This window comes from Musca domestica, unplaced genomic scaffold, assembly GCF_030504385.1.
Source record: "Musca domestica strain aabys unplaced genomic scaffold, Musca_domestica.polishedcontigs.V.1.1 18, whole genome shotgun sequence".
NCBI classification, from domain to species: Eukaryota; Metazoa; Arthropoda; class Insecta; order Diptera; family Muscidae; genus Musca; species Musca domestica.
Genome location: NW_026712238.1, coordinates 12,062,990 through 12,083,457, shown reverse-complemented (window position 1 = coordinate 12,083,457; position 20,468 = coordinate 12,062,990). Strand labels below are relative to the sequence as shown.

General features: G+C 34.9%; 3 protein-coding genes across 3 annotated transcripts; 2 read left to right on the top strand and 1 right to left on the bottom strand.

Moving 5' to 3' along the window:
- Positions 1-327: 327 nt before the first annotated feature.
- Positions 328-2,211, bottom strand: LOC101901074 (U3 small nucleolar RNA-associated protein 15 homolog). Its single transcript, XM_005179551.4, has 2 exons — positions 1,999-2,211; positions 328-1,932 (listed from the first exon to the last, which is right to left on the bottom strand). The coding sequence occupies exons 1-2, from the start codon at positions 2,086-2,088 to the stop codon at positions 439-441; spliced, it is 1,584 nt and encodes a 527-aa protein (XP_005179608.1). The 5' UTR covers positions 2,089-2,211; the 3' UTR covers positions 328-438.
- A 795-nt stretch (positions 2,212-3,006) lies between these two features.
- Positions 3,007-3,707, top strand: LOC101900892 (protein kish). The gene is made up of 3 exons (XM_005179550.4): positions 3,007-3,163; positions 3,224-3,333; positions 3,405-3,707. The coding sequence occupies exons 1-3, from the start codon at positions 3,161-3,163 to the stop codon at positions 3,508-3,510; spliced, it is 219 nt and encodes a 72-aa protein (XP_005179607.1). The 5' UTR covers positions 3,007-3,160; the 3' UTR covers positions 3,511-3,707.
- Positions 3,708-5,728: 2,021 nt separating this feature from the next.
- On the top strand, positions 5,729-7,496 carry LOC101887275 (tectonic-like complex member Mks1). The gene has a single exon (XM_005179556.3). The coding sequence runs from the start codon at positions 5,961-5,963 to the stop codon at positions 7,449-7,451; it is 1,491 nt and encodes a 496-aa protein (XP_005179613.1). The 5' UTR covers positions 5,729-5,960; the 3' UTR covers positions 7,452-7,496.
- Positions 7,497-20,468: the final 12,972 nt, after the last annotated feature.

The following is a 20,468-nucleotide window of genomic DNA, read 5'->3' as shown; positions in this document are numbered from 1 at the left end:
ACACGCTACACCCAACCCGTACAGGATGCATTCTTTTTTAGACTGGACTTAGAGGTAGAACTGAATTGAGAAGAGACAGAATGAACACAGCAGTATGAGCTGCTACAACAACAACAACTAATACATCGCTACATTTATTTCTTTCTTATTCGCTTCTATATTTTACTATCATCACTTTTTATCCTTCCTGGGATGAACATAATGGACCAAAGGTCTTCGAGTGAAGCAGCCATCGATTCCCGTGTAGCTGCGCATCCTTAAACTAAACCTAAGCTTATTTCATTTAATGAATTGTTTACGTTACAAAACAAACAAAAAAAGTATTAGTTCCGTGTAAAACTCTATGTTTTTATTCTATAACAAAACTTAAATCTAAATACATACATAGCATTGATTTACGCTAAACAAAATAGTATTGTTTATCTTTTCTATTAAATATTATACCGTGACCACAGATGATTCCTTTGCCATAACGGATTGCTTCAAATTAGACGTTCTACTGTTATCTTGGACAAAATGTATAACATCATCCTGACTGCTGGAAACATCAGCGGCAGCTGTTAGCAGTTCCAAAGAGCCTTGCAATTCCAATAAATCATAAGTTAAGGCAACTTCACGTGCCAAAACATAAGATAATTCCAGGAACTTTTTACCCACACCATTGGAAAGTGTGTGTATTTTATCTTCATAAACGTCGAGCAAAGTGGTAGCCACATCAATTAGGACACGCGTAAAACGATGTTCACTGATGTACCGGCAAACGAAACCAATGATCTGACACAACGTAGAATCATCACGGGGAAAAAGGGCACGATTCAAACCCTTTCTATGTATCAGTTCTTGCATTACACTAACAATTAATTCCGGTGATTTGGTAGACAATCCAATGCCCAGAGCCGAATCCAAACATTTACTATATTCGTAGCGTTTCAAATGTCTATCGTATTTGTCTAAACGTTGTCTTTGTTCTTCGGTAATTTGATGATCAATAGCAATATTGGAAGATTTTGAAGCGGTTATTTTGGCAATGCGACGTGATTTCACTTCTTTGGAACGGGCGGGAGCTTCCATGTTTTGTATTGATATCAAACCATCAACCATACCAGCTACAACTGTTTGGTCATTGGGAGCAACACCCAAACTCAACACAGCATTGGGATAATCTAGAGTGTGCACTGTCTGATATGTAGATACATCGTAGATTTTGACATGACGATCTAAGCCGCCAGAAAGTATACGTTTGCCATTTGATCCCAGACGCAAACAAGTTACAGTTTTATGATGCTGTGATAGCTTTGTCAGCAAACGACAGCCAGCAAATGCATCCCAAACACGGACCTCGGTACCTCCAGCACTTAAAAATATACCGCCAGTTGGTAGGAACAGCAATGATTCCACGGGACTGCCATGATCCACACTCATGGTAACCTCTTTGGTACGTGTGTCGTACAGATTTATTTTACCATCATAACCACCAGAGACAATAACATCAGCGGATACGGGATTTACCGTTCCAGCTCTAATGTAGTCATCATGTTCAGCAAAGGTGTGAATAGACTTTTCACTTGCTACGTCCCACAATTTGACTGTTTTATCATCTGAGAAACTGGCAATATGCAACAGGTCCGATGTAAAGTTTACTCTATGCACCGGAGCCTTGTGTCCCTTGAAAAGACGCAGAACATTTTTACTCGACGTGTCGAACAGCTTCACCAGGCCCTGCTCATCGCCGGCCACCAATAAACGACCATCTTGACGAAATGTTCCACCGTACGCTGTCTCTTGGAAACGTGACAGATTCTTAACAACTAATTTCGTAATTGGATTGTAGATTTGCACTCTCACGGAACAGGTTACGGCAAAATAATGTGGTTCAATGGGTGAAAAGTCGATATAATCGATGGCTCCAAATTCCTTGGCCAAGGTGGGAACCTAAATCGGCAGGAGAGAAAAAGAATTTTAAACACAATATCCCAACGAGATAGTAACAAGACTTACGCTCAATCGTTTCCAATACTCCGTGTCTGGCGTAACAACCTGGCCCGTCTTAGGGTACTTCTTGACATTTAAGGGTTTGAAAGCAGTCATTATTTAAGTTTTATTTAATAAATGTTATTATATTTTAAAAGAAATACCACTAAAACTATTTCCAAAAATGTTGCTGTCAATGTTGTTTTGACATTTGGCGATTACACGTGCTGTCAACAAAAGGACAGAGTTGTATTTCTAGATGTTACCACCTGAATGTTGATTAAAGCCTTTGTGCACTCTGCGAAGCATAATAATTCAGAATCTTACAAAAAAACATAGGCATTAATTAAAATTACAGATTATTAGACCAATAATGGATCGGCTGATTTCCAGATTGTATGGTCTATTAAACGACCAAACTGTGCCTGATTGAAATATCGGACAAAATCCCATCTATGAAGTTTGGAGTTAGCTTATCCATGCCCATCTGTCTGTCTGGCCGGATGGTGGACCATTTTTTCTCTACCTCCTTTATAAAATGTAAAAATTCCAACCATTATATGGGGGCTATGCCAAAACGTGTGAACATTTTAGTTAAAATCAAATCGCATATTAAAGGTATACACTTTTTAACATGACATCAAGAGTTTTCCAAAAGAATTTTAGTTTTATGCAATTCTTTGGTTCCTCTTCTATTGAGCTTACGATCTCTTCACTTGGGTAAATAAGTTTTTTGACCAGGCAATAAACAAGAGAACTGATGAGGATTGGTGGTTCTTCCGAAACCTAGGTATTCGCTGACTTACCCCCTGGTAAACATTACCATCGTTATCCACTAATAAACAAACGTTGTTTTTATATAAAAAAAAACAATAATAAAGGGATTAAGCCCGACCATTATGCAACAACACAATACTATGGTATCCCGAACAAACAAAAAAACTATGAATTCCAGTTTTTTTCAATCGTTTTAGTTTTTATTTACACATTCGACCAGTATTTTGGGCTTTTTGTTAATACACGCTCACATGGCAACGTCGTTGTTCTAGGTTGTCATTCACCATGCTTATTGTGAATGATTGTGGTGCCCAGCTAATTTGACAAGTCACAACAAAACATCAACATCTTGGGCACGTCATCTTGGAACAAAGTTTTTTAGTTTCTTTTATCCACATAAAAACGAATAAAAATGGTAATTATTTACTAATAATATAATGCTTTTAAATAATAAAATAAATGTATTTATTTGCAGAGTGCTTTATTCAATTTCCAAAGTTTGTTATCGGTAATTTTATTGATGATTTGCACCTGTGCATATCTTCGTTCCCTCTTCCCAAGTATCATTGACCGCAACAAGACCGGGTGGGTGTTGAATGCTTGTTTGAAATGATTTAAAAAATTCTAATTGTTTTCAAACTGTTCCTTTGATTTAGGCTGCTGGGTGTTTTCTGGAAACTGGCAAGGATAGGTGAACGAAAATCACCATACGTGGCTGTGGCGTGTGTTATCATGGCAGCATCGTTACTATTTTGGACGTGATTGATATTTGTGGCGGCATTTACTACAATGAACTTGAATCATCCACAAATATTAGGGCTATGAGTGTTTTTTATTTTGTAATTATCCACTCCAGTTTATTATTTGAGAGAACAATTTTGCATTTCCTTGTTTTTTAGAATTAAACCTCCATATATGTATGCATGAGTGTATGTAAATATACATTATTTTTAAGGCGATTTGTAAAAGTCTGTTTATGCTTTTTGGTTCAATGACTCCCGGGAAGGCAAAATAAGTGTCTGAACTTAAGGGAATTTTGAAATTATAAAAAGTAGTTTTATCGGGCACTGAATACAGTGTTTTTTACTTGTGACTGGTAACATGAAGCTCATATCTTATTTTAAAAATAATTAGATTTATCCTTCTGCTGAACGAGTATGGAAAAACAACGCATGTAATATTGCGACTTTACTTGCATTACAAATGTAACGTAATGTTGCGGAATGCGTGCAATTGCGTACGGATTTTGGAAGGAGAGAATCACTGACAGCTCTGTATGTAAGAAGCAAAATTGTTGCATTTGGACACAGAAAACTCGCAAGCGGATTTTGTTCCATAGGCATTTTACGCAATTTTTCTTCGAAAATGTGGTAGGAGTTTCCATTGCGTTATTCAACCAACGAAGGCTGAGGATACTGGTAACATTTGGTTCTAACACCGACGGCGCTACGTGCTTCATAGCCGGAATTACATGATTTTCGAAGAAAAAGTTGTTCGACAGACCCCTTATAAAATATCAAGGTTAAGGAAATTATTTTTCTCAACCATTGCTTAGCGAAATTTTTCCTAAGAAATCCTAAACACATATATCTGATTCCTAGGGGAAAATGTATAACCAATATTTGAATATGTGTTATCTGACGTCCCATGACCGCCTACGCAGCTGCAAACTTTACTTTGAAAGTATATTCTGAGTGAGTATCCACTTTGAGATTTGTTCAGAAATGGAAGCTTTAAAGTCGAATCCATATCCGATATTGGTCAAAAACCTTTAAATAATCCCGTTTGTAGACCTTTAAATTGTTAATAAGAATTCTTTTAAAAATTCACGTTTGTAGACGTTTAAATTGTTGATAAGAATTTTTTAAAAAATCCACATTTGTAGAGCTTTAAATTTTTGATAAAAATTCCTAAAAAAAATGCACGTTTGTAGGGCTTTAAATTGTTGATAGGCCGTTTGTAGGCCTTTAAATTGCTGATAAAAATTCTTTTAAAAATCCACGTTTGTAGGCCTTTAAATAGTTGATAAAAATTCTTTAAAAAATCCTTTGCACTTTTAATAAAAATTCTTTAAAAAATCCACGTTTGTAGGCCTTTAAATAGTTGATAAAAATCCTTTAAAAAATCCTTTGCATTTTTGATAAATATTTTTTAAAAAATCCACGTTTATAGGGCGTTAAATTGTTGATAAAAATTCTTTAAAAAATCCACGTTTGTAGGGCGTTAAATTGTTGATGAAAATTCTTTAAAAATCCATGTTTGTAGGGCTTTAAATTGTTGATACAAATTCTTTAAGAAATCCGTTTGTAGGGCGTTAAATTGTTGATAAAAATTCTTTAAAAATTAACGTTTGTAGACCTTTACATAGTTAATAAAAATTTTTTAAAAAATCCACGTTTGTAGGCCTTTAAATAGTTGATAAAAATTCTTTAAAAAATCACTTTTTTAGACCTTCAAATTGTTGATAAAAAATCTTGAAAAATCCACGTTTGTAGGCCTTTAAATAGTTGATAAAAATTCTTTTAAAAATCACTTTTGTAGACCTTTAAATTGTTGATAAAAAAATCTTTAAAAAATCCACGTTTGTAGACCTGTAAATAGTTGATAAAAAAAATCTTTAACAAATCCACATTTGGAGACCTCTAAATTGTTGATAAAAAATCTTTAAAAAATCCATGTTTATAGGCCTTTAAATAGTTGATAAAAAATCTTTAAAAAGTCCAAGTTTGTAGGCCTTTAAATAGTTGATAAAAAATCTTTAACAAATCCACGTTTTTGGGCCTTTAAATAGTTGATAAAAATTCTTTAAAAAATCCTCGTTTGTAGGTCTTTAAATAGTTGATAAAAATTCTTTAACAAATCCACGTCTGTAGGGCTTTAAATAGTTGATAAAAATTCTTTGAAAAATCCGCGTTTGGATAAAAATTCTTTAAAAATTCCATGTTTGCTTGCAGACCTTTAGTTGGTAAAATTTAAAAAAAAAAATCCACGTTTGTAGACGTTTATTTTAATTTATGTCGCAGCGCCATCTGTTAGCACTAAATACTAACAATACATCCTTTCGTGCGATCCACAAGATGTCGCTTCAGTATTTTCATTTCCGTTACCATGGCAACACAATTTAATTTTGTTTTTATTCTACTTCACTTATTCTTCCCATTTTTGTCAGAAACGAAAGGAGAAAAACAAAACAAAAAATACTTTTAATTACCATGTTCAGTTCCCATCCAAAACATTCGGGAGTCTATTATCTTAAAGATGGCATAGAAAATCTACAAATAAAAGTGAATTTTCGTTCTATCGGCAGCTTGCTTCAATTGCCGAAATTTGAGTTTCACAACAAACAGGGAGTTGGTTATCCATGGAAAACGGGAAACTTCACTGCAACCTCAGGGGATGATGGCGACAACAGTCTAACCACGGTGACACTCAAATGGCAGCAGAAAATTCTAAGTCAAGTGGAAAGAGAAATCTACAGAGAGGAAAAGAACTGCATTTTAGAACAGCATAAGAAGTATCATCAACAACTCAAGGAAGAGGAACGGGCGGCAAACCTGAAAGAAAAGGGAAAATCGTCTCGCAAGAAAAGACACAAGAAATCCGTAAAAATCGATACTCCAGAAGTGCAGGCAAGTGAGTGGAATAACATTATATTCTCCTACATAGAAGCAGATCATTTCCAACCAAAAGATGACCCTGTTTATTCTTCGAAAGTTTCGAAGAAGCTATTGGACGCCACCGAACCTTGTGAATCTATGTATATTTATGCCGCCCTTAAACCCGACACACAATTGGTCGCAATGAAATGGTTTGCCAAACAGAATTTATTCTACATCTATCCAGATTTCAATCAATTCGATATACAGCCATATTACATTGAATTGGATACAGATTATCGCCACCTGTATGTTTATGGAATAGAGGATATATCCTCGAAATTCAAACCTGAGAAAAAGGAAACAGAGGAGTTCCTTTATTTACCCGAATTATCTACGCATTGGTTGTACGAAGATGAATTGTCGAAAAAATTCTCTATGCCACCGAAGAGGACCCAACGTTGTGCCATTTTGTTTACCATTCAGGAAGTCTCCAACTTGGAATATGACAATATACACATTCGATATTCAATTAAATTGCCGCCAAATACCTTGCTGGAAGAAGGTCTGCTAGAAGCCTCAACACATTCAGCATCCCACAACAGTGACTCAACCCACATTGGTTACACTTGGCAAATCACCGTTCTATGCGAGGAGCACTTTGATCCATCGGACTGCTTGAGAATTTACTTTGAAGTGATTTCTATAGATTCCTGGCTAAGAGAACGTACCGAAGGTTATTGCCACCATACGCTGAGACTATTGAAACCTTTTTGTCACGATGTCGAATTACAATGTCTGTTGCCAACTGAATCGTTAATTGATTCGATGAATCGTTATTTTATTGGAGGACGTCGGAAATTTGATTATGTGCGATTTGTGGATGATCGAAACGGGAAGGAGGAGGACTCAGACACAGTCCATTGTCGTTATGGTGTACGCATGCGAAATTCGGGCCAACTGAAACTGACATGCCAAGCGCTGACTCAACGCAATTGTGAATTGTTAAATCCATGTGCCAGCCGCACCAGTGGCATGACTCTGGATGATATTATGATGGCTTACAAGGAAGCCCGAAGGAGATTGGAAGCCATTGCTTTCAAGTAGTTTTTTATTTGCGTGATATGAACTGTAACATTACAAATAAAAGAAGATTTCGTACAATATAATACTTGAAATTTTTTCCGTACCCAGCTATTAAAAATCTACGTTTGTAGGCCTTTAAATAGTGGATAAAAATTCTTTAAAAAATCCACGTTAGTAGGCCTTTAAATAGTGGATAAAAATTCTTTAAAAAATCCACGTTTCTAGGCCTTTAAATAGTGGATAAAAATTCTTTAAAAAATCCACGTTTGTAGGCCTTTAAATAGTGGATAAAAATTCTTTAAAAAATCAAATTTGTAGGTCTTAAAATATTGTTAAAAATTCTTTTAAAAAATCCACGTTTGTAGGCCTTTAAATAGTGGATAAAAATTCTTTAAAAAATCCACGTTTGTAGACCTTTAATTGTTGATGAAAAATCTTTAAAAAATCAAATTTGTAGGTCTTAAAATATTGTTAAAAATTCTTTTAAAAAATCCATGTTTGTAGACCTTTAAATGGATGATAAAAATCCTTTAAAAAAATCCGCGTTTGTAGGCCTTTAAAAAGTTAATAAAAATTCTTTAAAAAATCCTCAATTGTAGGCCTTTAAATTTTTGATAAAAATTCTTTAAAAAATCCTCAATTGTAGGCCTTTAAATTTTTGATAAAAATTCTTTAAAAAATCCTCAATTGTAGGCCTTTTAATTTTTGATGAAAATTCTTTAAAAATCTTCAATTGTAGGCCTTTAAATATTGTTAAAATATTCTTAAATAATGCAAGTTTGCAGACCTTTAAATATTTGATAAAAAATTCCTTAAAAAACCCACGTGTGTAGGCCTTTAAATATTTGATAACAAATTCCTTAAAAAATCCACGTTTGTAGGCCTTTAATAGTTGATAAAAATTCCTTAAAAATCCACGTTTGTAGGAATTTAAATAGTTGATAATTTTTTTTTAAAAAATCCACGTTTGTAGGCCTTTAAATATTTGATAAAAATTCTTTAAAAAATCCACGTTTGTAGGCCTTTAAATAGTTGATAAAAATTCTTTAAAAAAATCCTCAATTGTAGACCTTCAAATTTTGATATATTTTTTTTAAATCCTCAATTGTAGGCCTTAAAATAGTTGATAAAAATTCCTTGAAAAATCCACGTTTGTAGGCCTTTAAATAGTTGATACATTTAAAAAAAATCACGTTTGTAAACCTTTAAATAACAGGGGGCTATACGAAGACATGAACCTGCATACCAACATTTTTGTCATAGGCTGTAGTACCCATTACGAACTTCAAATACGAAATTTGAAATAATTCCAGCAAATAATGTCGCAAAAATCAGGGTATAAAAAGGGTCATATTTGTCGACATAGTGTTGGGGGTTGAATACCAAATAAATTAAATAATAATAAAACTAATTTTAACTGTTCACAAAATCATATTCTGAGTCGGTTTGAGCATGTCTGTCCGTCCGTCAGTCCATCAATTTTTGTAAACAAAGTACCGGTCGCTCTTATTGTCCGATCGAGATGAAATTTTGAACGAATCATTTGTTTGACTCAAGGACGAATCCTATTGAAATTGGAAATAATCGGTCAATATTTAGATATAGCTTTCATATATATCTTCGTCCGATTTTGCACTAAATGTTCAAATTATCCCAAATCGGATGGAATTTGGCACATATAACCAAATTTAGCCTAGAAAGACGTGTAGTAACAATATTCGGGGAAAGTAATAACTTAACAAAATTTTATAAAGATTGGTTCAGATTTGGATACACAGGGTGAGATGAAAAAAACTGCAACCAACTTCAGACTGCTGTCATTTCTAAGCAACTCGTCCGACAGCTGTTAAAACTATTCCAGTGACAGATCAGATCATTGTTTACAAGCGTACAATTTTGTTGAGAATTTTCCAGAAAAAAAGTCATTCGGAATTGAAGCATGATAGTGTGATTTCTATATATTTAGCTGGAAAACCACAAGTGGCTATCGTTAGAGCACTCCAGCATTTCAATGTGAATAAATCTTTTGCGTCTCGTACCATCGCTCGTTACCGTGATACTGGAAGCGTAGCCCGACGTCATGAAAGTGGACGGAAGAAAATAGCAACATCAGTAAAAATGGTTCGAAAAGTAAAGAGGCGACTTTATCGAAACCCGCGTCGCAGTGGGCGAAAAATGGCTTGTAAGCTGATCATATCGCAATATTCCATTCGGCAAATATTGAAAAATGAGCTCGGGGTAAAGCCATTACAAGAACTTACACCGCAACGGAAAGAAAATAGACTAAAAAAGAGCTTAAGAGTTGCTTCGCTTGGCCGAAAGTTGTGAACTGCCGAATTTGGTTTTCTCCGATTAGAAACATTCGTTGTCCAGCAGTATGTAAACAAACAAAATGATCGTGTTTACATGCCAAAGAGGAAAGCAAGGTTGGCTCTAAAATAAGTGTCGATCACCTCAAGCAAGCGCTTCGTCGGGAATGGGCCAAAATACCGCAGAGCAATTTTTGTGCAGCGTGTGATATTTTCATTGGTCGTTTGAAGACCATAATTCGTGCCAAAGGTGACCAAGTCGAACAAATCTAAACTTATTCTAAAATTTGATGCTATTTCCGACATTTTTTTGCCTGCATTCAATGAAATTAAAAACAAATGTAAAAATTATGGCGTTTGACACTGTTGCAGTTTTTTATCTCACCCTGTATAACAGTGTCTCACAACTTGAGAAATTTTAAAGTTTTAGAAATTTTATGTTTTGGTAAAGGTTTGCTCAGGTAACACTAACCCCAGATTGCAGGTTTTAGAAACCTAAACCAAATGTTTCAAGAGATTTGGACATTATTTACATATTTCTCATGGTGGAAAGTATTAACTGTTCGGCCCAACTTAACTCTAGATGAAACCCATTTTGGTAAGAATTCGAAAAAAGGGATACATCGAAATTATTTTATAAATACTGACTCATTTTTAATTAATCTGAATCCGTTAAACCCTCTTCCTGACAAAAATTTCACAGTTTCCATTCGAAATACGTTGATTAAAACATCAAAACACTGATGAACTCTTTCGTCCTTTTACCAACCAAACATGTTGCAAACACACAATTTGGAACGTGGAAATTTACATTTCTTTAAGAGACATTAGTTACAAAAAGAAAAGAGAAAATCTAAGTATTTGCTCTCTTAATTCGAAAATGAAAATTTTCGAAAATACAAATATACACATTTTTACATTCTCTGTTCGAATACATTTTAGTATGCTATTAACCTTTCTAGAGGAATGTTATAAGGATATCAAAGGAATTTCCATGCACACAACATGAAAAAAATTGCGAAAAATTAAAATTCAAGGGATTAGCTTGACTTTGTTAAAGTTTAGTTATTGTAACACCCAATTTGTGTGCATCTTTTAGAACACAAGTTTTAATTGGTATTTTGGATGTAGATTTGTAATGTAATATTTGAAAAATTAAGACAAGATTTTTCAAAACCATTTTTTTGGATATGTGATTTTCTTCTCAGAGCGCTACAGATTTAAAGGATTAAAAAACTCGTAACTAAAATTGCTACAAATTTATAATAGCGCGGAGGATTGAAATGACAAATGTCACAATAAAAAAAAAAAAAGCAGCAATGTGTAGAATGTATGTGTCTGTGAGAATACATATCCCCAAAAATTGATGTCTGCATAGCTTCTTTTTTTTCGGCTACTAAATATTTTAGAGCAATGACTTTGAACTCTCAAGTCTGCACTAATGTTTGCTGGCAGACAAAATGAATGGATGTGGACATGGCTATGGAACTATAAAATATACACACTCAGGACAATGTCAATAGCCATACTGGTCAGCAAGTCAGTTATGATGTGTGTGTGTGAGTTTGAGTGTGTTTGTGCGAACACTGGGGCTACATCAACAAACCATAAATTCTAATGTCATCTGTTGTATCCCTTCAACTAACTATACAGCACATATACACACACATACTATAAGGATATCAGTCAGCCTTGTGAAGAGTATATCTTCTTATAATATAGGTATGTGAGGTATTTGTGTGTATGTGTGCATTTGCCACATTATTTTAAGGTTTAAGAAGAGTATATATTTCAAGACAAGTCCAAGACTGTTTGTGTAACGTATTATCTGGTGAAGTCTAACAGCCACATGGCTATTATATCAAATATAATGGGTTCATTATGAGAAGTGTGGATTTAAATTTGAAGAATGTAGATGATTGAATTTCAGAAACCGAACCGAGTCAAATCTTACTGCTCATTACTAGAGAGGGAACATATTTGAAAATATGTTCAAATGCTATAAATCCGAATAATTTTTGGAGCACACATTTGGTTTTCTAATAAACCTTAATATAAAAGACATTGGTCACATTTGTTAAAATCCTTAAAAATATCGAATTCGAGGAGATATCTAAATCGGGCGGTTTCTTATATAAGGGATATACCAAAACCAAAACTTATTTCGATTTTTATACAAAGTTGACGAATTCAATGAGAAACCAATTCCGTTGACAAATGCGGCTACAACCTTTAAAATGTGTGCCTGAAATAGGGCGCTGTCGGGGCTACATAAAACCTGTGTATTTGTATACACTTATACTATTCAGAAGGAACCCTAAATAACAAATTATAACCCAAGCGAAAAAAAAAAAACAAGTAAAACGCAGTATCTTCGGGAGAACATTGAACACCCTCTACCACTTGAAATTAGTTTTGAAATTTTCAAAAAAATCCGTTAAAAATTCTTAAAATCTTAAAAATACCGAATAAAACTGTCATATTGGGATCTATACCAATACGTGGACCTGAAATTTTCAAATAAAATCCGTTAAAAATTCTTAAAATCTGAAAAATGCCGAATATAATTGTTATATTGGGATCTATACGAATACGTGGACCTGCATATCCATTAAAATATTTAAATACGAAACTTAAAAAAGAAAAAATCTAAATATCGAATATAGGGAGGTGCCCGTATATCGGGGCTATACGAAGACCTGGACCTGCATAGAACATTTTCTGTCATAGGCTGTAGTACCTATTATGAACTTCGAATACGAAATTTCAAACAATTTGGGTGATTATTAAACCTAAAATCGTCCAAATACCGAATATAGGGAGGTACTGATATATGGGACCTATACGAAGACCTGGAGCATAGACAATTTTTTGGCATAGATTTTGGTTCGCATAACGAACTCTAAATATGAAATTTGAAACAACTCCGGCGAATTAGGATGTACCGTTATACGGGGACTATACGAAAACGTTTGCCCGCATACGCAATTTGTGTCATAGGCGGCAGTACCCATTACGAACTCTCAATACGAAATTTCACACAACTCCGGTGACTAATGTCCCTAAAATAGTCCAAATATTAAATATCGGGGGTACCGTTGCTGAATATTTTCGGAGTAATGTTCCTCAATTATTTAAACAAGTAAAGGAAGTCTAAAAGTCGGGTGGGCCGCTTTATGATACGCTACACGCCTTTAGACATTTAGTAGAGCTTCATATAACAAATAAAAAATATAACAAATCGAATGAACAATATATATGAGAGCTATACCTATATCTGAACCGATTTTCCACAATTTTGATATACTTGTTTCTAGGCTCAATTTGGTCGAAAGTGCCAAATTCCATCCCATTTGGACCAATATTACACGTTTGGTGCACAATAAAAGGTAATTCGGACAAAGATATATATGGGAGCTATATCCGATCAAAATATTAACAAAAATCCAATTTATAAAGAATCGCTGACTTGTTTCGCAGATTATGACAGATAAAAGTAATGAAAATTGTGACCCTTTGTGGGTGAGGTACCAGAAGGGGTTCGCATATACATATCATTTTAACAACATATTCTTCGTTAGAAAATATATTTGGATGTGTGAAATTTGAGGAGAGTTGGATACTTATATCGCTTTCTTTAAGCGTTTTATTTTTCAAAATCTTGAGCCCTATTTGGGGGAGGTACCAGAAGGAATGGTCGGATCTCTACCATCTTTATAACAGATCTTGTGTTGATTGAAATATTGAAATGTACCAAGTCTGGAATGGAATGGAATCGGATGTTAATTTCCCGTATTTTGAGCTTCATGGATATTCAAAATTTTGACTTCCTGGGGGGAGGTACCAGAAGGAGTGGTCCGATATTTTCCATTACAATGTACCAAGTTTGGATCAAATCAGATATTCCCTTCGAGAGTTATTGTGCTCACCAGCCAGACAGACAGACGGACGGACAACGCTAGATCGACCCCAAACATCCTGAAACGTATTTGGTCCAAAGAGACTTAGGGTCTAAAACCGCTATTTCGATGAGGCACGTTTTGACCGTATCTGGGATGATTTCGTGATGTTTCTTCTACTCGAACATCCGAAGGTTTGGACAATTTTCGTTGGTAAACTTCCTTAGTTCAGACCAATTGCCTTTGCCTTGGTGAAAGAAAGTTTTGAGGTTATTAAAATATACGAATATAGAAAAATGGTCTGATCGTAGAGAAGTATCAGACTAGTGATAAGAAAAGGTGGGGTAATTTCGAAGCGGAACAGAATGTTTGGCCAAAAATAATTTTCCCCAAAGTGATGTAATGATAAAAATATTTGTTCACAACTTTTTCTTGTTTTTTATTTTTGGGACTAAACTGTTTGTAATTTATCATTATTATTAAGACACAAAACAAAATAGTTTCAACATAATATTAATTCCCTTTCAAAACTGTTGATTTAGGTGAAATATTTATGTGGGCACATAAAGTTTTCTGCATTAATTATAAGTTTTTCCCTTGGGTTTTTTTTTTTTTTGGAAAAATAATTGTTTTGTAACTGTTACCACGTTTTTGTTTTATTTTAAAGACAATATGATTAAGGCTTAATGTCTCAATTTTCAACACCAACAATATTTCACGTTGCGTGACATTAACATTTAAATAAATCTATTCATTTCTTTATATCATTTCTATCTTTAATTGACACAAAACAAATGCATGCAAGGAGGACTAGCCGAAAAACAGTTGTTTTTTAATTAAATGTTTAATCATAGTAATGTTTATTATTCACTACTGCTATATACAATTATAGAAAATAGAAATTAAATCTAATTGAATGGGATTAGTATGTTTGTATGGGTAATCAAATTAATGTTTATATTATTATCTTTTATGGATATACATACATGTGTATGTAAGTGTTCAGTTTCTTTGAGCAACAAGTATGCTTGTATTATTTTCGGGTATTTATGGTGTCTTAGTAAGTGTGAGCTGATTTTGACAAATGACAATGGAAAAATAACCAATTTGAATTTAATAATGTAATATTGTCAACACAAAAAAAAAATAATTACAGGAAAATCTATTAGATTATGAACGAAGAGCCAAAAATAGAAGACACGTGTATCGGCTTTTTGAATGTTTACATTGCAAAGTAAATTAAATAGAGGAGGTAGGTTCCTCCCTCTTTTGAAATTTTTGAGATTAAGATTTCTTGGAATCTGTGCATTTAGGTACATATAATGTCTTCGGCAATATTACTGGTAAAAATGTGAGGATTATTTTGATTGAAAATTTTAACCTTCAAGATAGTCACGAAAATGAGACTTTTTTCAAAATATGGTTAAAATTTAAACGAATTAATAAAAACTTTAAAATGGCCAAAACTCCTTAAATATTAAATTTTCGGCGTTTTTAGCTAATATTTGTGCTCATTTTTTATACCCTACATTACATAGTAGTAGGGGTATTATGTCTTTGTGTATTTGTTTGTGACATGGAGAAGGAAGCGAGATGGACCCATAATTATACCCTACACCACATAGTGGTAAGGGTATTATGTCTTTGTGCATTTGTTTGTAACATGGAGAAGGAAACGAGATAGACCCATAGTTACTTTTGAGAACATTCATAGAATCACTTTCTGAGTCGATTTATGCATGTCAGTCCGTCTGTCCGTCCGTCCGTCCGTCCATGTATTCTTGTGAACAAAATGCAGATCGCATTTATTATCCGATTGAGATGACATTTTCCAAACAATATTTTTTTGGCCCAAGGACGAACCCTATTGAAATTGGTGAGAATCGGATCAAATTTAGATATAGCTCCCATATATATCTTCATCCGATTTCGGGTTAAATGTACACCAAATGTCCACTATCAGTCCAAATTACCTGAATTTTGGCACACCCAACCGAGTTCGGCCTAGAAGCAAGTATATCAAATTTGGAGAAAATCGGTTCAGAAACAGCTATAGCTCCCATATATATGTTTTATCCGATTTGGTGTTTAAACCTCTCACATTCTTAATATGCACTCCACAAGAATGATATTTGGTACCAGATATAAGATACAGCCCAGAAATAGCTGTTTGTAATTTTATCGAAATCGGTTCAGATTTGGATATAGCTCCCATATATATCTTCATCCGATTTCGGGTTAATTGTGCACCAAATGGCCGATATAAGTCCAAATGGACTGAATTTTAGTACATCGGACCAAATTCAGCCTAGAAGCAAGTATATCAAATTTAGTGAAAATCGGTTCAGATATAGATATAGCAACCATATATATGTTTCATCCGATTTAGTGTTTTAGTCCCTTACATTCGTAATATTCGTTCCACAACCGTGATATTTGGTACCAGGTATTAGATGGAGCACAGGAATAACTGTTTTAAATTTTATCGAAATCGGTTCAGATTTGGATATAGCTCCCATATATATCTTCATCCGATTTCGGGTTAAATGTGCACTAAATGGTCAATATCAGCCCAAATCACCTGAATTTTCGTACATAAGACCGAATTCAGTCTAGAAGCTAATACGTAAAATTCGGAGAAACCCGGTTCAGAGATAGGTATAGTTCGTAAAATGCACTATAGAATTAGATAGATTTTGATTTTGTACCAAATATCTCATAGAGCTCTGAAATGCCCTGTATAAACCTTTTTACGAGAGATCTACTAAATATGCATAGTGGTGTAAGGTATCATATAGTCGGCCCCGCCCGACTTTTGAGCTTTCCTTACTGGTTACTTTTGAGGATCTTCATAGAATCACTTTCTGAGTCGATTTATGCATGTCCGTTCGTCCGTCCGTCCATGTCCATTCTTGTGAACAAAATGCAGGACGCATTTATTATCCGATTGAGATGAAATTTTGCAAACAATATTTGTTTGACCCAAGGATGAACCCTATTGAAATTGGAGAGAATCGGTTTAAATTTAGATATAGCTTCCATATACAGGGTGAAAACAAGTAAAAAAGCTAAGCTAAGTTCGTCCGGGCCGAACTTTAAATACCCCCCACCATTTGGAAGGAACTTGAACAATGTAAAAAAACTTCCGGAAACTACCACTTAAATGAAAACTGTTATATGGAGACTATACGAAGACGTGGGCCTGCTTACAACATTTTTTGGCATAGGCTGTAGTACCCACTACGAACTTCAAATACCAGATTTGAAACAATTTCGGTGAACATTTTCGCTAAAAGCATCAAAATACTAAATATCGGGATGTATAGGGGATATACGAAAACGTTAACCTACATACGATTTTTTTTTGTCATAGGCTGTAGTACCCACTACGAACTTCGAACTACCAAATTTTGAAACAATTCCGGTGAATAATTTCGCTAAAATTATCAAAATACTGAATATCGGGATGTACCGTCATATAGGGGTTATATGAAAACGTGAACCTACATACGATTTTTTTTGTGATAGGCTGTAGTATTCATTACGAACTTTAAATACGAAATTTGTTACAATTCCGGTGAATAATGTCGCACAAATCATAAAAATATCGAGTATTGGGAAGTACCGTCATATGGGGGTTATACGAAGACCTGGACCGGCATAAAAATTTTTTGTCATAGCCTGTAGCACACAAATACGATATTTGAAATAATTCCGGTAAATAATGTCGCTAATATCATGAAAATACCTAATATCGGGAGGTACAGTTATATGGGGGCTTCACTAAGACGTGGACCTGTGTACAAAATTGTTTCGAATGGGTTGTAGTAACCTTTAACATCTCCCAATACAAGCGCCGGCCATGGTGATGGTGTGGGCCGCCGTAGGTCGCTCTCTGCTCGTATTAATCGACCGTGGCATCAGAATAAATTTTGAATATTATCGCTAAAAAAATTTTCTGGAGGGTGTATTAAAGCATTGGGCACGCAAACATTTTGGCCGCAAACCTTGGACATTCCAACAGGACTCAGCACCATCACATGCAGCACGCACCACCCAATAATGGTTACAAAATTAGGTTCCTCGCTTCATTTCCAGCGCACAATGGCCACCAAAATCTCCGGATACCAATCCGTTGGACTATTGTGTCTGGAGTATTTTGGAAAGCAAGGTTGGCACTAAAAAGTATCAAAGTGTCGATCACCTCAAGCAAGCGCTTCGCCGGGAATGGGCCAAAATACCGCAGAGCAACGTTCGGGCAGCGTGTAATGGTTTCATTGGCCGTTTGAAGGTCATAATTCGTGCCAAAAGGGACCAATTCGAAAAAATCTAAATATATTCAAAGATTTGTTGCTATTTCCGACATGTTTTGCTTTCATTCAATAAAATTTAAAAAAAAAATTAATGCGTTTGTCTTTGTTGCCGTTTTTTTTCTTCCCCTGTAATGTCGCTAAATCATCAAAATACCGAAAACGATATCGTGAACCTATACAGAAAAATTCTCTTTCAGGGGGTAATGTACTTACAAGGAACTCCTTTTAAGGATTTTAAATCAATTCCATTGAAAAAATTTGCTACAATTATTAAAATACCGAATAACGGGAGGTACCGTTATATGGGGGATGTACGACATCGTAGGAACTTCTTGCGTACAAGGAACTTCTTGCGTAGGTTTTTTGACAATTCCATTGAAAAATTTGGCTAAAACTATCAAAATATAGGATATAGGGAGGTACAATATCGTGGACCAAGGAACTCCTTGTGTAGATTTTCTGACAATTCCATTGAAAAATTTGGCTAAAATCATCAAAATATAGGATATCGGGAGGTACAATATCGGGAACGATATAACCCATCTTACAACTTGACCTGTCAGCAGACAAAAAACTGATCTGTGCAAAAATTTAGATTCCAATCTTAATTTGTTTTTACTTTAGTGTGATTACAATAGCCGGAGGGAAGGACAGCGCTAATTCGTTCTAGAATTTAATGCTGATCAAGAATATATATACTTTGTTAGGTCTACAATTATTATTTCGATAACTTACAAACGGAATTACGAACTTAATATACCCTCAATACTATGTATGGTGGAAGGTTTATATAGGCTCTCATTTTGCAATCAGTCTCCTTATACTAACTATGATTTATGATGGCTCCAACTCCCTCCATTTCGTGTGAAGTCATGTATATTTATGTGAAAATTCCCCAATCATATTTTTTTCCAATCGATTATTGAAACAAAAAAACAATTAAATGACCCCTTTGCCTGTTCGCCTGTACCTTATGGCCGATGATATATAATATTATAAATCAAAGTTTATTCTATAAATTACATCAACATTATATGGGAATCTGAGCGCAACAGCAAAAAAAAAGGATTATTAAATCTCTCTCACATCACACTATTTATACAATATGTATTATACATGTCGTATGAGTAACATTCATGGCACTGAATAAATATAAATCATACGATATCATGTACGGTTGACATTAATGAAATACTCGCACACACACACTAATGCACAAGACCACACCACGTCCATAGAAAGACATTACACCATTGAATGTCAAACCAAAACAACAAAGATTGAAGGACGAAGACGATGAAACGCAACGCAACATGAAGTAAAGTAACGACAAGGACAATGTCATACTCATACATATACCTATCACTTGGCGAGTGAAAGGCAAAAATTACCAGAATTTCATTTTTATTTCATTTGCCACGGCTGTCGTTAATTGTATGCAATACGCCACATTTTCTGTCATGCACGACACTGACAACGACCAAGACGTGAGCTGGAGTGTGAGGGCAGCGACAGCAGCGCCAACAGCAGCAAGAAGGGCCACATCGACAACAAGGCGTTGAAATTAATGGGCAACACTATAAACGTCCAATTTGGTTATTAGATTTTTATTGTTAAATAAGGACCCCCCCCCTGAAATAATGAAAGTTTTTGCTTTACCCAGCATCCAAGCAGTTGGCCAGACAGCCAGTCATCTAGCCTTACAGCCATGGCAACCAAACATCTCCAGCTTCAAATTGTAGCTCTTCCAGCAATGTCAAAATGAATTTTATGCAGCATCAGCAACACGACCAGGCACTTAAAGGAAAATGAAATGTTGTTGCAGCATCATCTTTTAGTTAAGAGTTGAGAAGTTTCTTCCCTTCTTCGTTGTGTGTATGTGTGTGTTTTTTTCTCGTGTTACCATCATCATCTGGCGCACAAACACACACACACACCTATACATAGCCAAACATGTAGCCACACACGTACGTACACACACTCACATCATGCACGGACGACGTTTACTTAACACTTATCTTTAAGAGTAGATGGAACACACCTTCTAGCTGTGTAATGGGTTCCTTTGGTGCTTGTTCTCTGGTCCCTTAAGTTAGCCCGGCCACTTGCACCGTGCACAATGTTGCCGTTTATTGGATATGTGTGTATTATACACAGTGATATGGTAGTTTTATGGAACTTATGTACAACTGATTTGTCTAAGACTTCCGAACATACCCATTTTGTCCAATCCGGGATTCGATAGATTTGCAGATTTTTTGGGTCCAAGAGTCCGTTAAAAAACATTTAATAGATCTTGAGATTTTGCAGATCTCCCAGGCACTTATTTTTATACCCTCCACCATACATAGTATGGAGTGTATATTAAGTTCGTCATTCCGTTTGTAACTCATCGAAATAATAATTTTAGACCTACCAAAGTCTATACATTCTTGAATACATACATTCTAAGACGACTTAGCCCTGTCCGTCCGTCCGTCTGTCCGCCTGTTTTAATCACGCTAGAGTCAAAACGAA